Below are 19,920 nucleotides of genomic sequence, written 5' to 3' on the forward strand. Positions count from 1 at the left end.
ACAAACCGTACATAAATACAGCGCAGAAACAATAACATATTTACATCAACATAAATATAACATATATACACAAGTATAGGATTATCAGGCATCGACTCCAGGCTTACGAAAGGACAGAGAAGCTTCCCAATCACCAAGTGAGTTCTTATGGAAACTGTGCTAAATCGATTACATCAGGTGTTAGCAATCGACTAGCATGATTATACCAAGCAATCTTATTTCTTCAGTTGCACTGTAGTAATAAACAATCGACGTTCTACTTCTTTCCACTTCTCAAACGGCTGGGTTGTGGGCGGCATTGGACCATGTCTTTTCTGATAACCCTATGGCTTAAGATTTCTTTAGTGGTTTTGTTTCTCTAGTTAGTCCATCCACCAATAATAAAATGTTTACGTCGTATTTCGATTAATGTGTAACGGCTAAATCCCCAGGGATGAACATTGTAGTTACTACCAACAGGCTACTCAGACTTCGTTTCCGCAAGTTTGAGATCAAACTGTACCCAGCTCGCACACTATGTGGACAAATCTCGATTTAAAATTAAAAAGAACCTTGTTATTCTAATTCTTTTGATCGAAAGTCAAAGCTGACTTATTCTTTTTCACTTCAGGATATATTGACAGTAGATACAGAGAGGGAAATTATTGTTCTGGTGATCCCTGTGTTCATGGTAACTGTACGTCTGAATCTGATGGATACATGTGCTCCTGTGATAACAATTACATTGGACAGAATTGTTCACAGTATGACTACTGCACACAAAGCATGTGCGTGAATAACGGCACCTGTAGGAACATGCCATCTGATTTCATCTGTGATTGCACAAGTGGATTTAAGGGTAAAACGTGTGATGTCGTTGACTATTGCAAAAGTGGGCCATGTCAAAATCATGGAACATGCTTGAATAATCCTTCAAATTACTCTTGTCAATGTGTCAGCGGATTTACCGGAACTAAATGTGAAAATATTGACCACTGCGCAAATAACCCTTGTTTAAATGGGGGAAGCTGTATAAATAAAAGTAACGGATTCATGTGCTCTTGCACTAATGGTTATAGTGGAATCAAATGTGAACACGATGTCTGCGAAACAGCAAATTGTAGTAATCAAGGAACTTGTACTCTCGTTTCTGGAACAGCAAATTGTAACTGTACAAAGGGTTATAGTGGATCAAAATGTGAACACGATGTCTGCGAAACAGAAAATTGTAGTAATCACGGAACTTGTACTCTTGTTTCTGGAACAGCAAATTGTAACTGTACAAAGGGTTATAGTGGATCAAAATGTGAACACGATGTCTGCGAAACAGAAAATTGTAGTAATCACGGAACTTGTACTCTCGTTTCTGGAACAGCAAATTGTAACTGTACAAAGGGTTATAATGGATCAAAATGTGAACACGATGTCTGCGAAACAGAAAATTGTAGTAATCACGGAACTTGTACTCTTGTTTCTGGAACAGCAAATTGTTCATGTTCTAAAGGTTATGGTGGATCAAAATGTGAACACGATGTCTGCGAAACAGAAAATTGTAGTAATCACGGAACTTGTACTCTCGTTTCTGGAACAGCAAATTGTAACTGTACTAAGGGTTATAGTGGACTCAAATGTGAACACGATGTCTGTCAATCACAGAATTGTAATAACCACGGAACTTGTACTGTCGTATTAGGAAGAGCAAAGTGTTCATGTTCTAAAGGTTATAGTGGGCCCAAATGTGAACACGATGTCTGCGAAACAGAAAATTGTAGTAATCACGGAACTTGTACTCTCGTTTCTGGAACAGCAAATTGTAACTGTACAAAGGGTTTTAGTGGACTCAATTGTGAACACGATGTCTGCGAAACAGAAAATTGTAGTAATCACGGAACTTGTACTCTTGTTTCTGGAACAGCAAATTGTTACTGTACTAAGGGTTATAGTGGACTCAAATGTGAACACGATGTCTGTCAATCACAGAATTGTAATAATCACGGAACTTGTACTGTCGTATTAGGAAGAGCAAAGTGTTCATGTTCTAAAGGTTATAGTGGGCCCAAATGTGAACACGATGTCTGCGAAACAGAAAATTGTAGTAATCACGGAACTTGTACTTTTGTTTCTGGAACAGCAAATTGTAACTGTACTAAGGGTTATAGTGGACGCAAATGTGAACACGATGTCTGTCAATCACAGAATTGTAATACTCACGGAACTTGTGATGTCGTATCAGGAAGAGCAAAGTGTTCATGTTCTAAAGGTTATAGTGGGCCCAAATGTGAACACGATGTCTGCGAAACAGAAAATTGTAGTAATCACGGAACTTGTACCCTCGTTTCTGGAACAGCAAATTGTAACTGTACTAAGGGTTATAGTGGAATCAAATGTGAACACGATGTCTGCGAAACAGAAAATTGTAGTAATCAAGGAACTTGTACTCTCGTTTCTGGAACAGCAAATTGTAACTGTACAAAGGGTTATAGTGGATCAAAATGTGAACACGATGTCTGCGAAACAGAAAATTGTAGTAATCACGGAACTTGTACTCTTGTTTCTGGAACAGCAAATTGTTACTGTACTAAGGGTTATAGTGGACTCAAATGTGAACACGATGTCTGTCAATCACAGAATTGTAATAATCACGGAACTTGTACTGTCGTATTAGGAAGAGCAAAGTGTTCATGTTCTAAAGGTTATAGTGGGCCCAAATGTGAACACGATGTCTGCGAAACAGAAAATTGTAGTAATCACGGAACTTGTACTTTTGTTTCTGGAACAGCAAATTGTAACTGTACTAAGGGTTATAGTGGACTCAAATGTGAACACGATGTCTGTCAATCACAGAATTGTAATACTCACGGAACTTGTGATGTCGTATCAGGAAGAGCAAAGTGTTCATGTTCTAAAGGTTATAGTGGGCCCAAATGTGAACACGATGTCTGCGAAACAGAAAATTGTAGTAATCACGGAACTTGTACCCTCGTTTCTGGAACAGCAAATTGTAACTGTACTAAGGGTTATAGTGGAATCAAATGTGAACACGATGTCTGCGAAACAGAAAATTGTAGTAATCAAGGAACTTGTACTCTCGTTTCTGGAACAGCAAATTGTAACTGTACAAAGGGTTATAGTGGATCAAAATGTGAACACGATGTCTGCGAAACAGAAAATTGTAGTAATCACGGAACTTGTACTTTTGTTTCTGGAACAGCAAATTGTAACTGTACTAAGGGTTATAGTGGACTCAAATGTGAACACGATGTCTGTCAATCACAGAATTGTAATACTCACGGAACTTGTGATGTCGTATCAGGAAGAGCAAAGTGTTCATGTTCTAAAGGTTATAGTGGGCCCAAATGTGAACACGATGTCTGCGAAACAGAAAATTGTAGTAATCACGGAACTTGTACCCTCGTTTCTGGAACAGCAAATTGTAACTGTACTAAGGGTTATAGTGGAATCAAATGTGAACACGATGTCTGCGAAACAGAAAATTGTAGTAATCAAGGAACTTGTACTCTCGTTTCTGGAACAGCAAATTGTAACTGTACAAAGGGTTATAGTGGATCAAAATGTGAACACGATGTCTGCGAAACAGAAAATTGTAGTAATCACGGAACTTGTACTTTTGTTTCTGGAACAGCAAATTGTAACTGTACTAAGGGTTATAGTGGACTCAAATGTGAACACGATGTCTGTCAATCACAGAATTGTAATACTCACGGAACTTGTGATGTCGTATCAGGAAGAGCAAAGTGTTCATGTTCTAAAGGTTATAGTGGGCCCAAATGTGAACACGATGTCTGCGAAACAGAAAATTGTAGTAATCACGGAACTTGTACCCTCGTTTCTGGAACAGCAAATTGTAACTGTACTAAGGGTTATAGTGGACTCAAATGTGAACACGATGTCTGCGAAACAGAAAATTGTAGTAATCACGGAACTTGTACTCTCGTTTCTGGAACAGCAAATTGTAACTGTACAAAGGGTTATAGTGGATCAAAATGTGAACACGATGTCTGCGAAAAAGATAATTGTAGTAATCACGGAACTTGTACTCTCGTTTCTGGAACAGCAAATTGTAACTGTACAAAGGGTTATAGTGGATCAAAATGTGAACACGATGTCTGCGAAACAGAAAATTGTAGTAATCACGGAACTTGTACTCTTGTTTCTGGAACAGCAAATTGTTCATGTTCTAAAGGTTATGGTGGATCAAAATGTGAACACGATGTCTGTCAATCAGAGACATGCAATAATCACGGTTCTTGTACTGTCGTTTCTGGTGAAGCAAAGTGTAGCTGCTCTAAAGAATTTAGTGGAGAAAAGTGCGATAAAAATGTAAGAACTCCCTCAAATAACTTGTCACTGTGACTCATTACTAAACAAGCATGATTAACAAATTAAAATATGCGTAAATATTGGTCATTTCAGCTAAATAAATATAGTCAACTTATTTTTTCAGGTCGTTAAAAGAAGTTGGATAATCAATGTACAGTTTATAAATTATACTGCTGCACCAAGACCTGATTGTGATAAAGGGTTCTTATTCGTTAAATCGAGTGAATGCGATCCGGTTTTTTCGGTGTGTTTGGAGACATCTGATCAAGCCAGGTTATTATTCATGTCTTTATAAATAGACATTATTTATTTATATAGCTGGGCTTATTTCATTAGCATAGCTGAGGCAGTGGCGGCGCCAGGGGGGGGGGGGGCAAGGGGGGGCATCCCCCCCCCCCCCCATTACTTTGGTCTGCCCTCTGTTTGCCCCCCCCCCCAATAATTTCAGAAAATAAAAAAAGTATTTGTGATACGTTTCGGTAATCAATACCTTCTACGGTGAATAAATCCCACATCCCCACTCAGTCATAAACTTGCATGTTGTAGAGCATTTCCGACAGTCTATTTTTCAAAATTTTCTTGGCGAAGTCCCCAATGGACTCGCTACTTTGGCGCTCACAAGGGGGATTCGTTTAGGTTCGCAAGTCCGTTCGTTTGACATTTTGTTCTCTAGTCGGATAAACTAGTGATCAGGCGACGGACGGTATCTGGTCAGATCTATTTATCTCGACGATCGGTGCCTGACAGAATACTGTAAGACAGCATTTCCGGCAGTCTATTTTTCAAAATTCTCTGGGGGAGGACTCCCTACTTTGACGCTCTTGAGTGGGCTTCGGCGTGATTCGCAAGTCCGTTCGTTTGACACTTTACCTCATCGATCAGTGCCTGAAATACTGCCAGGCTGCATTTCCGGCCACCTGTTTTTCAAAATTTTCTGGGGGAGGCCCCCTACCCCTAGTTAAAACTCGTGCCTTTGCCCCCTTAACCTTGGACTTTGCCCCAGCTTTGCCCCTCCAATCACCGACGGCTGGCGCCGCCACTGAGCGGATGCCTGTTCTTAACAAATGGGGTTATATAGAGAATCTCCTACGAGTCTTTTTTGATTTCTAAAAATATCAACACAAGGCTATAAAGTAAAAAAAACGAGGCTCTGCCGGGTTTTTTTTTACTTTATCGACGAGTGTTGATATTTTTTGATATCAAAAAAGATGAGTAGGAGATTTTATTTATCACACAATCCCTTCTTACATGCACAAATAAATAAATATAATTCTTTGCTACAGATTTCACTTTTACTGAACCTGATTACATTACGGCGTAGTGATACATTGCAAAGTCCTTTATAATGACCCAGTGTTTCCATCACGGTCAATTTAATAAGAATATGGTTCCTGTTTAATAAGAAATAAGTTACTTTTAATAAGAAATGAACTGTTCTTTGAAAATAAAAAAAGTAGTTCCTTTTTGATTGACCAATCAAATTCATGTAAAGCGATATCTCCTAAGATTATGAAATTTATCACACAAGCGATATCTACTGTAGAATGTATTATTAGATTATCGGTCTATTTACATTATGGATGTTACAAGATATAACTTTTCTATTTGTTGGATTTTTTCATGGCGAAATCGATTTTATGCAAAGACCAAGTTTAGATCCTCCTCGGTATCCCCAGTGGTTTCATTCCGTTCTACTCCACTAACCTCTGTCTTAATCTCGGTTGTGTTTCGGGGGGGGGGGCGTTTTCAAGTTATCCGCCCTTGATGATTGTGTTATTTTTACCGACCAATACCATAAATCGTTCATTGCAAAGGAAGTAGGCTAAGGGAAGTACCTCTCATCGATCGTTCGTTCCCGGAGTTTTACGTCCATGTGATATCGATGTGATATCGTTGACAAGTTATTGTGAATCAAATTGCCAAGTATATGTTCAATAATTATAAACATAACAGAATGAGACATTTCAGACAAAGAACAAATAGTAATAATAATAACAAAAGTCAAACATATAGATGTTATACATATTTGAAATCAGCGAAACATACTACAGAATTTGATAATACAATTAAATATAAATGAATTAGAAATATATACATTATTTACATAAATCATTCAGTAAATGGGCATGACTAGTTTATAAACTGATTTTTGATTGGTTCGCAGACTTTAGCTACAATCAAGGTCAGGGCAGATAATTTGAAATCGTTGAAACCCTATGGATTAATCCAGGGTATAGTGGAGTAGGACGGAATGAGAACACTGGGGATACCGAGGATGAGTTTAGATGTAAGGGTTTTAGAATCGTTCATTTCTCATTTTAGAGAGTAGAATAACCCGACAGTAGATTAGTTGATATGCTATATAAAGAATCGTTTGTTTAAGTGTAGATTATTTCCATACTTACCATGATTAACCTCCTCCTAATATAAAACAATTGTGGGTTGCTATTAATAATACAATCTTAAAGATAATATATTTGGAATTTGTTTCGTTTTTTAAGCAACATCAAGTCCAGGTGGTTGCACGAAATAAGTAGATAATTTTAAAAAATATTAAAAACAAACCTAACCCGTCTGTCAAATGTATTTATGAGTGAATCAGACAAAATTGAGAACAGTACATTGGAAGATTCTAGTCAGCTAGTTCTGTTCGGTTTCTTAAAAGATTATGATTAATTTAATGAATCTCTTATCATTGTTGGAACGCTACTTAATTTATACTATTTCATTGCCACAAGCAATCTGAATTAAGAAACATTCTAGTCGTAACTAGCTGTGAAGTGGAGTGTATATTTCTGTACATAAACATGTTGGAAACAAGTACGAATACTTGTCAATTATTATTTAATCACCCGCTCGCTCACTCACTGACCTATACTTTCAACCACCCATATTTGCCTGTTTTTTTTATCCAGAAACTGCACTGCTGCTTCAAAAAATTATGAAAACAAAAACATGATAAATTTTGGTGATGACGGATATTCTGTGGTACCTGATATTGAAATAGACCTACCAGATTTACCTGTAAGTATACTTGTCATCATCTATATTAAATGTTTAATGAAGATAAACTTGGGTTCATCTTGTTGACATTTTGAGTTTGCAAGGAGAGAATACGATTTGAAAGGCTTAGATTCATCTCATAAATAGCAAGAAAGTGTATAGGTAGTGTGACCGGTTGATACATTAACTTGTATTTGTCTTGTGTTGGCCTTCGTGCAGATCTATTTTAGCACACTCGGTAGTAGACAGAGAGGGACAGAAGAGGATTGTACCTGTTGTTTTTAATACAGTTTTCTTGAATGACTTTGTCAAACTGATTTTGTCACAGTAGTATCGGTCACTAATTGACATGGTCCTCTGCTGCGACAATAACCAGGTATCTCGGATTAGATTATTAACGGATTCTTGGTTGGTATTTTATCATCTATCGTCTGCAAAATCTTCAGAATACAGCTGAACTAGTCATTTGCATCTCCAATTCCTTTTCACTAGCTTCCTGCACTGCAAAAAGAAAACAAGAAAAAAAAACAAGCCAACAGTGAAGCTGATGTCCCCCGCCGAAATCCCAAAATAAATAGATGACACATATCAATGAATCGCTGCTTACTCTAAGCAGAAAATGACGGACAGACAAACAGACAAAGGGACAGACAAACAGACGGACGAACCCATTTTAATAGTCCCCTGCTTTCTTCGGGGGACAAAAAATCGTGTTATAGTTCATCAGTGCATTAACAGCATCAGATTATGTAATATTATTTATATTTTTGTTCCGGCGTGCCACAGACCATTGGCTGCAGATCATTTACATATAAAGCAGCGCGATTGGAGAACTCTCTGCTATGTGTCTTCAAACTATTTAAATGTTTACTTTCACAAGCTATTTCTTCGAATCTCTGCCAGAGATTGGGACAGATGTATTGTAATGGGAGATTTCTATGGGATTTATGACCAGCTCAACCGTAAAGCGATCGGTGGTCAAATAATCACCTTACTTTACAATGAACCTATAGAAACAATATGATGCTTCTGTGTGTGGCAAATGGAAACACGGACATATACAACTAGCTTTACGGGTGAGCAATCAGTGGCCACCCGATCACATTACTTTACAAGTACATGGAACATAAAGACACAATATTAGGTTTCTGCCTGAACATGTATTTCCTGATTTCAGGTTAACGTTACCATATATGTAGACGTGTCTGACCACAACGATCTTGTATCCAGTAAACCTCTTAGTAGTTTAAGAAGGACGGTTGAAATAAAAGATTATGGAGATACGTTTTTTGTTCTTCTTACCGATGTGACTACCAGGTGTGTTCAGTATTTTAGTACATCAATGCTCCGTTCCTTGTATTTAAGATAGGACTACGACTAGTAATTACCCCCCCCACCCACACACACACACACACACACATTCACACCCTGATCTCTCGAATGCAATGTTGTTCATATTCATACCCCTCCACCCCTCTCCCATTGCATGGGGGTTGTTGTAGAAAGGTGTTTCGGTGCCCATTGTCTGCCAGGTTTTGGTGAATATTTGTGTTTTCTGGCGTGGAAGGTCGATCGGGATGTAAACATACATGAATGAGGGTGATCGCTTCCTAATATAACGTCGCTTCCTATAATTTCCTTTGACCAGGTCCGGTTAAAAAGCGCAACTACCCGCAGCCTTCAATAGTTTATGGGAAGTTGGACTCTTTGTAATAGTAAAAATTAAGAAATGTCATGCATTTAACGTTGGCGTCGTTGGTGAAACAATTACCAGTCCATCTACACGACCGATCTACAAATAGGAGTAACTCTTGCTTTCGGATTTGGAGTAGTAATTCTCTAGCCATTAATTATGAGTCTTGGGTGCGTTTGCTAAAGAAATAGTTATTTTAGGCTATTTCCATGGTAATATTAATTCATTATGTTTACAGTTTGCTACTACGACTTAATTCCTGTCCAAAACCAGAGGTTGGTGCCCATTATACATGCATTAATGGTGCAATAAGATGTGATCCAGGTAGGTTTACTATTTTGATTAATAACATAAATATATGGCTTAGTTAGTCGGTCATATTATCTGGGTCAAGGCATTCCATATATAAATTAGGAATAACTTGCAGATTATAGACTGCCCGGGTGACTTCATTGCGATGGGGGTGGGATCCCTGTGTTGGTGGGGGCAGTTCCCAGGGATTTTCAAGCGTGGTTTACCCTTGTTGATTACATATTACATATTACATATCTAATATTGGAATAAATTATTGGAAATTGTGAGAATCATGAGAACGCCTCATTTTTACATCGTATACATTATTTTCTAGGGTATATTGGCAGTAAATGCGAAAAGAGGAATTATTGTTTTGGTGATCCTTGTTACCATGGTAACTGTACGTCTGAATCTGATGGATACAAGTGTTCGTGTAATAACAATTATATTGGACAGAACTGTTCACAGCATGATTATTGCGCAAATAACATGTGCTTGAATAACGGTACCTGTAGGAACATGCCATCTGATTTCACCTGCGATTGCACAAGTGGATTTAAGGGTAAAACGTGTGATGTCGTTGACCATTGCAAAAGTGGACCATGTCAAAATCGTGGAAAATGCTTGAATCAACCATCAAATTATTCATGTCAATGTATCAGCGGATTTACCGGAACTGAATGTGAAACTATTGACCACTGCACAAATAACCCTTGTTTAAATGGGGGAAGCTGTATAAATAAAAGTAACGGATCCATGTGTTCCTGCATTAAGGGTTATAGTGGATCCAAATGTGCACAAAATGTTTGTCAGTCAGAAAAATGTAGTGATCATGGATCGTGTATGGTTGTTTCTGGTAAAGCAAAATGTAGCTGTAGTATAGGTTATAATGGATCAGAATGTGAACATAATGTTTGCGAAACAGAAAATTGTAATAATCACGGAGCTTGTACTCTCGTTTCCGGAACAGCAAACTGTACCTGCATTAAAGGTTATAGTGGATCAAAATGTGAACACGATGTTTGTCAATCAGAGACATGCAATAACCACGGTTCTTGTACTGTCGATTCTGGTGAAGCAAGGTGTAGTTGTTCTAAAGGATTTAATGGAGAAAAGTGCGATAAAATTGTAAGAATTCCATCAAATAAATGGTCACTGTAAATATGCTATAATTCATTATACTAAACGAATATATGAAAGTATCAGTGGTGTGCAGAGAGAGGGTGGATGGGACGACGGCCCCGGTTATCCATTTCAGGGGAGTATACAATCAAAGAATGAATCTAAAATTAAGTTTTATGAAATTTGAAATTATTGCTGTTAATTTTGTTGTACTTGCTGAACGTTTATTTTGTCTGTATGTACAAATTTTAATGAGCCATTCTCAAATGTCTGAGTACTGGGTAGACATTCAAGGGATTGGTCTCGGGCATCACAAAACCTCTGCACGCCACTTGCAAGTATGTAGTTATTTCAGCTAATAATGTTTACCACATAGTAATTTACATATGCCAACCTTTTTTCCAGGTGGTTAAAAGAAGTTGGATAATCAATGTACAGTTTATAAATTATACTGCTGCGCCAAGACCTGATTGTGATAAAGGGTTCTTATTCGTTAAATCGAGTGAATGCGATCCACTATTTTCGGTGTGTTTGGACACAACTGATCAAGCCAGGTTATTTTTCATTTCTTTCTTCTTAACAAATTTAACAAGGTTAATTATTACAGAGTATGCATGAAACACTATATAATGAATATCATATAGAGAACTCCCTTTATTTAGATTCACGTTACTGTCGTGACCATCTACTCCGTATATCAGATATTTGGATTTGTAATTTAGTTGATATGATTGAAACCCAACGATTCTTGTAAGTGAAGGCTGCTAGTGCTAGGTTTGGTTTAAAAACGAGGAATGTGTATATAATAAACAAAGAAGATCAAAATGTACCAATAACCCTTTGCGTGAATCGGACAAAACTGAGAACAGTAAATTAGGGAATTCCAGTTCTAGTTCTGTTCGGTTTCCCAAAACAGTGTGTTTATGTTAATGGATCTGTATGTTATCAATGAATTTGGACTTCGCCTCAATTATTACCTTGTCATTATCACGGATCAGTTAGAATATTAAATGTTTTCTTGTTTCAAGAATTTCGATGTTAAAAGTGGTACCAAGCCAAACTATTCATATAGGCCAAAGCTTGTTCATATTCCTGAAGCAATGGCCCGAGAAATCCCTCTCTTGCCATTGCTGGATTGGCTTCTGATACTTGCGATTTTGAGGGAGTGTGTCTATTCTTCCCGTTCAATCAAATCTATCCAAAATGACAGCCCTTCGTTTAATCAGGGGTCTTCCCTAAAACTTTGGACATTGATTTAAGGTATTAAAAACGGTGAAAGTGTTGTTCGTCTCAAAACAATATTGTTTACATTATATCCACAGAGTAAAAATCGTATTCACAGTTGATAGCCTTGTTTGTCACACAATTAGTTTTTCTGCAATATTCTGCTATGCACTGGTTAATTGGGCATAATAAAATCGTGAGTCATGACGTAACGTTATGTAAACATATTTGGTCCAATTTGGAGCTCTGTTTGGTATTGTTACGCAGTTAGCTATTGGTTGTTAATCGGACTATTGACCAGTCATAATTTAGAACAAGAATTTGCTTTGTTTACAGCAGTGAGTAGTGGGATTAGTTCTAATCAAACGAAACACTGCGAGGAGTATGAAGCTTGTTGGGAAGTGTATAATATTGCTGTACATAAAAGTGTGCATTACTATACATGGAGAGAGAAGAGAGAGAGAGAGAGAGAGAGAGAGAGAGAGAGAGAGAGAGAGAGAGAGATGGGGTTTATCGTCCACTCGACACAAACTAGGTCATTTCGGGACTAACAGATGGTTCAATTTTATTTCAATAATTCGCATGCGCGTAGAGGTCTTTAGCAGTGGGAGGAAACTGGGGGGGGGGGGCGAAGAAAACCCACGAGGTTGGACAGGCGACCTTACTCCTTGTCACGTACAACCGGGGATTCGAAACCACGCCAGATGACTCAATGACAGGCCTTATGATACAGCGCGCACGTGCTAACCATTCGGCCATCCACACCCCCCCCCCTATACATGGAGGAAATAAGTACAAATACTTGTATTCGCTCACTGATACTTCCACTTACCCATCTTGACATGTGTTTTTTTTTTCACCCAGAAACTGCCCTGCTGCTTCGAAACCCTATGAAGACAAAAACATAATAAATTTTGGTGAAGACGGATATTCTGTGGTACCTGATATTGAAATAGACCTACCAGATTTACCTGTAAGTATACTTGTCATCATCTATTAAATAATTAATCAATATAAACATCTTGTTAACCATGAATCATAAGGATTTCTATATGGGTTTCTGAAGGCCTTACCCTGTGTAACATACACTCAAGTTTGCAAGATAAAAATAGGATTTATTTGTAAGGTGATTTGACCAATATTTACGATACGAGTCAATTTACGTAATTACCGTAAAAACTGCATGATTCCAGAAACCTTTATTGTTGTTTATAATTGAAGTATTCACAATAATTGTTAAAGTAATTAACCCTCACCCATTACTGTTTTATCAATGTGTGTAGGAATACAGTGTAAATGGATTAACCAACAGCTTTACAGGGACATAAAGAAAACATATTAGGTTTTTGCCTGAATATGTATTTACTGATTTCAGGTTAATGTTACCATGCATGTAGAAGTGTCTGACAACAACAATCTTGTATCCAGTAAACTTATTAGTAGTTTAACAAGGACGGTTGAAATAAACGAAGATGGAGATACATTATTTGTTTTTCTTACCAATGGAACTACCAGGTAAGTTCAATATCTAATAACAACAGAGTGTTAAGTCTGTTGAAGAACAGCCATATTATTTTCATCAGAGCAATCGATTCACACGAGGGGGATAACTCTTGTTGTGTGCTGGTGGCAGACCAGCATTATTTCCATTATCTTGGACGATTAAGCTGTAAAAATACGGATAGTGTTTTACAGTGCAGGCAAAGAGATCAGAATTAATGGGGCTCAGCCTTTTGTTTTGCTAAGGACATAATATGTTACATCATTCCCATGGCATAATGCTTAACGAATTTCAAATGCGACTTGTCAACATCCCATTAGATTTGTATGTTTATTTCTTTGGTGAAAATATAACATATCTAAAACGACATTTTTTACAGTTTGCTACTGGCATAATGCTTAACGAATATCAAATTCGAATTGTCAACATCCCATTAGACTTGTATATGTATTTCTTTTGTAACAATATGACATATCTAAAACGACATTTATTTTTACAGTTTGCTACTACGACTTAATTCCTGTCAAAAACCAGAGGTTGGTGCCCATTATACATGCATTAATGGTGCAATAAGATGTGATCCAGGTAGGTTTACTGTTTTGATCCATATATACATGTATATAATGTATGAAAAACTTACAGGCAATTATATCTAGTACTAACACCTATAGAGAAGATTGAGCATCAATATCCCGTTCACTCTTCTCTTGTGCACTGCAGTTCATTTAACGTCATAATTCTCATCTGGGTGAAACTGGACAGAACCACTTTTGGGAACATTTCCAAACCATTAACAGAGGCAAAACTTTGATTTAGGTCGTGAAAACGACTCGGTTGCGCCATTCCGCTTTCTGGCTTTTTTTCTTCAAATATTAGAATTAATTCCATTGACAATGATCCGTCAAAATTAACTTCCTGTCATCGCGTCACTGTTATTCTTTTATATAAAGTTTTTACATTTCTAATCTATATCAGTAAGAGAAAAAGGGCTTTTGAATTTCAGCGATATCTGTAAAAGACTTAGAGTTATTGTCAGCTAAACTAAAGCCCATTCCTGGCCCTTATTGTTAATAAGTAGAGAACAGGTTCTTCGAATCGATCTATATGAATAAAGAATTATCAGTATTGTGTATAGGGCGATATAAGATTACATGAGAACAGCTAAATTTTTACATCGTATAAATTATTTTCTAGGCTATATTGGCAGTAAATGCGAAAAGAGGAATTATTGTTTTGGTGATCCTTGTTACAATGGTAACTGTACGTCTGAATCTGATGGATACATGTGTTCGTGTAATAACAATTATATTGGACAGAACTGTTCACAGTATGATTATTGCGCACAGAACATGTGCGTGAATAACGGTACCTGTAGGAACATGCCATCTGATTTCATCTGTGATTGCACAAGTGGATTTAAGGGTAAAACGTGTGATGTCATTGACTATTGCAAAAGTGGACCATGTCAAAATCATGGAAAATGTTTGAATCATCCTTCAAATTACTCTTGTCAATGTGTCAGCGGATTTACCGGAACTGAATGTGACAATATTGACCACTGCGCAAATAACCCTTGTTTAAATGGTGGAAGCTGTATAAATAAAAGTAACGGATCCATGTGTTCCTGCACTAAGGGTTATAGTGGATCCAAATGTGCACAAAGTGTTTGTCAGTCAGAAAAATGTAGTGATCATGGATCGTGTATGGTTGTTTCTGGTAATGCAAAATGTAGCTGTAACAAAGGATATAGTGGATCAAAATGTGAACACGATGTCTGTCAATCACAGAATTGTAATAATCACGGTTCGTGTATGATTGTGTCTGGTGAAGCAAAATGTAACTGTAGTATAGGATACAGTGGATCGAAATGTGAAAGCAATGTCTGTCAATCAGAGAAATGCGGCGGTAAAGGAACATGTACAGTTGTTTCTGGTGAAGCGAAATGTAGATGCAACAACGGATACAGTGGACTCAAATGTGAAAGCAATGTCTGTCAGTCAGAAAAATGTAGTGAGCATGGATCGTGTATGGTTGTTTCTGGTAAAGCAAAATGTACCTGTAGTAAAGGATATAGTGGATCAAAATGTGAACACGATGTTTGTCAGTTAGAGAAATGCAATAACCATGGTACGTGTGATATTGTCTCTGGTGTGGCCAAATGTATTTGTTACCCAGGATTTAACGGAACCAGTTGTGAATACACTAATGATGTGGTTCATAGTTCGCCTCAAATGAGTAGCACAACGCATGAATTTACCGAAAACCTGGTAACGTCAGCAAAAATTCCGATGCCAACAACACTAGCTGCTGAAACGGGTTCGTATTCAACTTAAATATGTGTTTATTTGACGATCGAAACATTTACTTTACTTGTATATTGAAAGATGTTTCTATTTTTTATCAACTCTTTTAAGTAGTAAAAATTTCATTGAAATAGTAAAGTGTTACAACCAATACGTCACAGTCACGAGCTATGAGTATGGCGTGCTAAATAGTCCTTACCTTTTTCCTGACCTCGGACCTCTGAACACCGCATATCAGTGAAGACGAAGTTTAGATTATACATGAACGCGCTATCTGTTAGCACTGTATTTGATGCCCATCATAGTCTCTCTTTTAACATTCTTATTACATATAAGGTGTAGGCCTATCATGGGTTACAATACTTTACGCAGCCGATAAAGTGTTCAATAATTTATTTTGCAGTTGCTGAAATAAAGATTGAGTTTTTGGTTAGCAAGTCATCGTTTAACATCACACAGCTGCAAGCATATCTATCCAAATTGGTTTCTCAAGTCGACGCATTTGTTTCTACTAAGTTGGGTGATCAAACTGGCAAGAATGGGTGAGTATATACATGTATGTATATTAGTTACAGATTGTCCTTCGCTGGTGTATTTTTTGTGCTTAAATTAACTATGCAAATACATGTTCTAGTAAACAACCAAATTGTTTTACAGCCATAATGCGGGAAGCTTCAACCACGGCAAAAGATGACTGACATTTACAGTCACACCCAGTTTAGTTCTACGTAAGACGCCACCGTGAGACGCCACATTACTGTATATGGCGTCGATAGCACGTGCTTTGCTTACATCGGACGTAGAAAGACAAACTGGTCCGGGCAGTATTGGAGCTTTTAACTCGCTTTACGCCTCCGCGAGCTATTTACCCATTCACACTAAATAGGAAATCATTTTTATCCAGATATGCTTCAAACACCAGAAGAAAAAAGTCAAAATTGAGAGCTGATTAACTTTACTGGATGTCATCCCTATCAGTTATATTGGCGACCAAGCGAATATTTACTGGTGATCAGTTTGATAAACAACGTGTGGCCTGCCAATCTCTACCTGATTTCATTCTTCTACTTAACCGAAGGGGCCCGAAAGTACAGACAGATAGGTTACGTTTTGGGCTCAACCGTGAGATTTCCCTGCAAATTATTTACACACGTGGCATACATCGCACACCTTAAGATTAAGATAAACGTTTGATTTCAGTGTGCCTAACAAATGACAAAGTGGCGTTAAACTGGAATTTCATTTATTTCAATTCGGCGTATACATGTATTTAATATTTTTTCTTTTGTCAGAGAACAATTAACTGAGGTTATAATTAAAGTATCAACCAATAACAGTGGAGGTGTGACTGAACTTCGTGAAAAATTGAAGAAAGGAGTACCCGAAGCGCTGCCTTATAGGGTTTATACTGGAGAATTACAAACTACTACAGCTGAGGTAATCTTCTGTAAAAAAAGGGATGTATTAAGGGCACAATCCAGATTGCAATCTGAACGGCAGACCCACCCTACCTGCAGAAGCTAGTTACCATTTAATTTTCGTACGTTAGTTACGTGCGTCCAGATTGTTATATACATATGAAAACTAAAGACCAATATGTATGATTTGATGCAAAGAATTGTGGAATTAAGTACGTCCGAGAACAGCTTGGATGGAAAAGATAACATGCTTATTATTACTTTATGTATAAGTCACCTGAAGGTATGGTGAGAAATCATTAGAAACGAATGAAACCCAATACATGTCTTTGTCGAACAGCGGGAACCACGGTGGTTCTGTGAGTAAGGTGCCGGCTCACCAACTCGAAGTTCTGGGCTTCGATACTATAGCGGAGGCCGAGAAAGTTCTTCGGGATTTTCCAGATTGGGTGTGTGCGTGGTGGTGTGTGTTTTGATGAAGATGTAGACGAGCCAGGCACTACTATTGGGATAGTCTTGGAGGTTCATGTCTGGACATCGCGTGTTCGATCCCTGCATTTGCTGAGAAAGTTCATCGGGATTTTCCGACGTGGTTTCCCCTTGTCAGTGGTGTAGGATGGAGGTCCTGACATAGACAGCTGTCTAGTCGTTCGGATAGGACGAAAAGCCTAGTTCCCGTGTATACATTGGTGTGCACGTAAAATATTCCTTGGCAGTTGGAATTCGATGTAAGAATAGGCCATAGTGCCACACCCCGGTCAAAATTTCCTCTTTTAGCACACTGTATGGCGTACGCCCGTATTCATTAGCCTAGCAGAACAGTAGGACGTTAAATCCCATTTCATTTCATTTCATGTCTGGACCCATGCTGCTTTAGTTTTTCTAGAAATGTCGCCATCATTCAGTAAAAGTCCAGTTTGTTGATACGTTAACTATCCTATAAACAATGGGCACGCTGGCCTTATAATTATAACCTGTAACGTTTGCATCTGATTTTTTCGAAAATCGGGCCGAAAGTTTCCGTCAAAATGGAAGCACCCCTTTACGCAAATAGTGGCAAAACATGTAATACAATGCCGTGGATCGTCTAGGGGCCACACTGATTATCCGATTTCAATGAAACTTTAAATATGTGTTAAAAATCAAAAGATCTTGGATGATTGTGGTGAGCAGTAGACCTTCCGTTCTGGAATTATGCTACTTGTCTTTACACAGAGACCACAAAATGTTAATTGCTTAGTTCTAATTGACATACTAACAACAGGGGTTTGGTCCACCAGGTTCAAGGCAATTAAATTATTGGTATCTATCCTCATATTTTGAGTGCTGGAATTCACCCTGGAACTTAAAAGCTATACATATTAATTTTATCGCCTGTTAACTTTATTGATATCTTGAAAGATGTGAACAAAATTTAAAGTTCCTGTGTGTGGTAAACATTTATAATTATCCTTCAGGGGTCTTTAGTATTTGTTCTTCCATTAATTAGTATGTGTTAGGCCTACAGTATATTTTAACCCTGCTAGCTTCTCAGATCAAGATGTCGTGCATTAGACATGGTATGCTCCCCCCTCCCCTAACTTTTCATTTGGGGAGTTAACATAGCTAATAAGTTTTTGTTGTACTTTCCAATAACAGTAACGCTACGTTTTGCTTTACTTGAAATTTTAGCCTTGGTTGTCTTCTCATAAAACAGAATTGATTGTTGGTGTAGCTGTAGGTGTTTTTGCTGTAATTGCTGTATTTTTATTTGTTTGTAAAACGTAAGTTGGAAAAATCCTTCTGAAATTGATTTTTCGCTTTTACATCGACGATTTTCTCTTTTTTTGTAGATATTGCTGGAAACTATATCATACATTTTCGTTAAATGAAATAATTTTTGTTCTTTTTGATCACTATTTTTCTGTCCGGATTTCAACTCAAAAATCTTTACTTTTATTCATTTACCTTTTTTGATCTTTCATGGAATAGACATTATATGATGGGTGTCATGAGGCAGTTTGTTTTGGAAAGTTGACTAAACAAACAATATTTGTTGCAATTGTAAATTAAAATGCCATTTGGAAATTCAATAATGTACTATTATTTTTATCTATTTTAGCAATAAAACAAAGTCAGGAGAACAAATGAATTTCCCAATGGATGACACAACCTATGGAAATGGATTTCATGAAGGAAATATAGAAAGTAGAAATGGGGACAATGATGGCGTGAAAATGGATTTTGATAATGCAGCTTATATAGACATCAAAATGTAACAAGATCTTAGAAAAGAATTCATTCGTTGTATATTTATATTTTATCGGGCTACAAAGAATTACCTTTTTTTAAAAGAGAGTTGCGGATGAATGGTGTATTTCGTGGGGAATGTATTAGATCGGCATGTCTTTCTGCGCCTCCACTGAATATTGAATAATCCAAATGCATATATACTAAACAGCAAAAAAAAAAAGAAAAAACGTCAGTACGATTTCAAAATCTGAGAGGCACTTTAATCAAATAATTCTAGAAAACGACTTACTAAATGGATCAAAACAATTTTTTTGTGAACATTATGTTGACACATTAATGATTAATTCATCACAATTCCAAAACATTACGAGAAGGTTTAAAGTCTGTACACAGTCTATAAACATCAGTATCTGGTGTGTCCACCGCGAGTGTCAATAACAGCAGCGCAGCGTCTGTACATGAAGTGGAACAGACGATTGATGAACTCCATTGGCACCTGGAACCAAACTCTCAGAAAAAAACTGGCACAATTCATGGTCTCAGTACGACGTTATTAAGTCTCCTCTGAATTTCATCACAAAGATGTTCAATCGGACTAAGTCCGGACTAAGGGTCTGAGAGCTTGATCGATGTAGCGCACTGCTGTAATGCCGTCTCCTCTCCCTGGACCAAGATTTTGGAACTCCCCAGGACCCACTCTCTGGTTCAGGCCGATTCCACCCCAAACCATTATGCTTGGACCTCCCTATGTGTCTCATTCCATGACACATCTGCAGACTTTCATCTGTGAACAGAACAGTTCTCCATTGC

General features: G+C 37.6%; 1 protein-coding gene across 1 annotated transcript; it reads left to right on the forward strand.

Moving 5' to 3' along the window:
• The first annotated feature begins 12,526 nt into the window (after positions 1-12,526).
• LOC126809541 (adhesive plaque matrix protein 2) lies at positions 12,527-19,339 on the forward strand. The gene is made up of 8 exons (XM_056098878.1): positions 12,527-12,629; positions 13,032-13,171; positions 13,657-13,742; positions 14,352-15,473; positions 15,864-16,002; positions 16,753-16,897; positions 18,550-18,641; positions 18,980-19,339. Exons 2-8 carry the CDS (start codon positions 13,044-13,046, stop codon positions 19,134-19,136), a joined length of 1,869 nt encoding a protein of 622 aa, XP_055954853.1. The 5' UTR covers positions 12,527-12,629; positions 13,032-13,043; the 3' UTR covers positions 19,137-19,339.
• Positions 19,340-19,920: the final 581 nt, after the last annotated feature.

This window comes from Patella vulgata, chromosome 2 (genome assembly GCF_932274485.2).
Source record: "Patella vulgata chromosome 2, xgPatVulg1.2, whole genome shotgun sequence".
NCBI classification, from domain to species: domain Eukaryota; kingdom Metazoa; phylum Mollusca; class Gastropoda; family Patellidae; genus Patella; species Patella vulgata.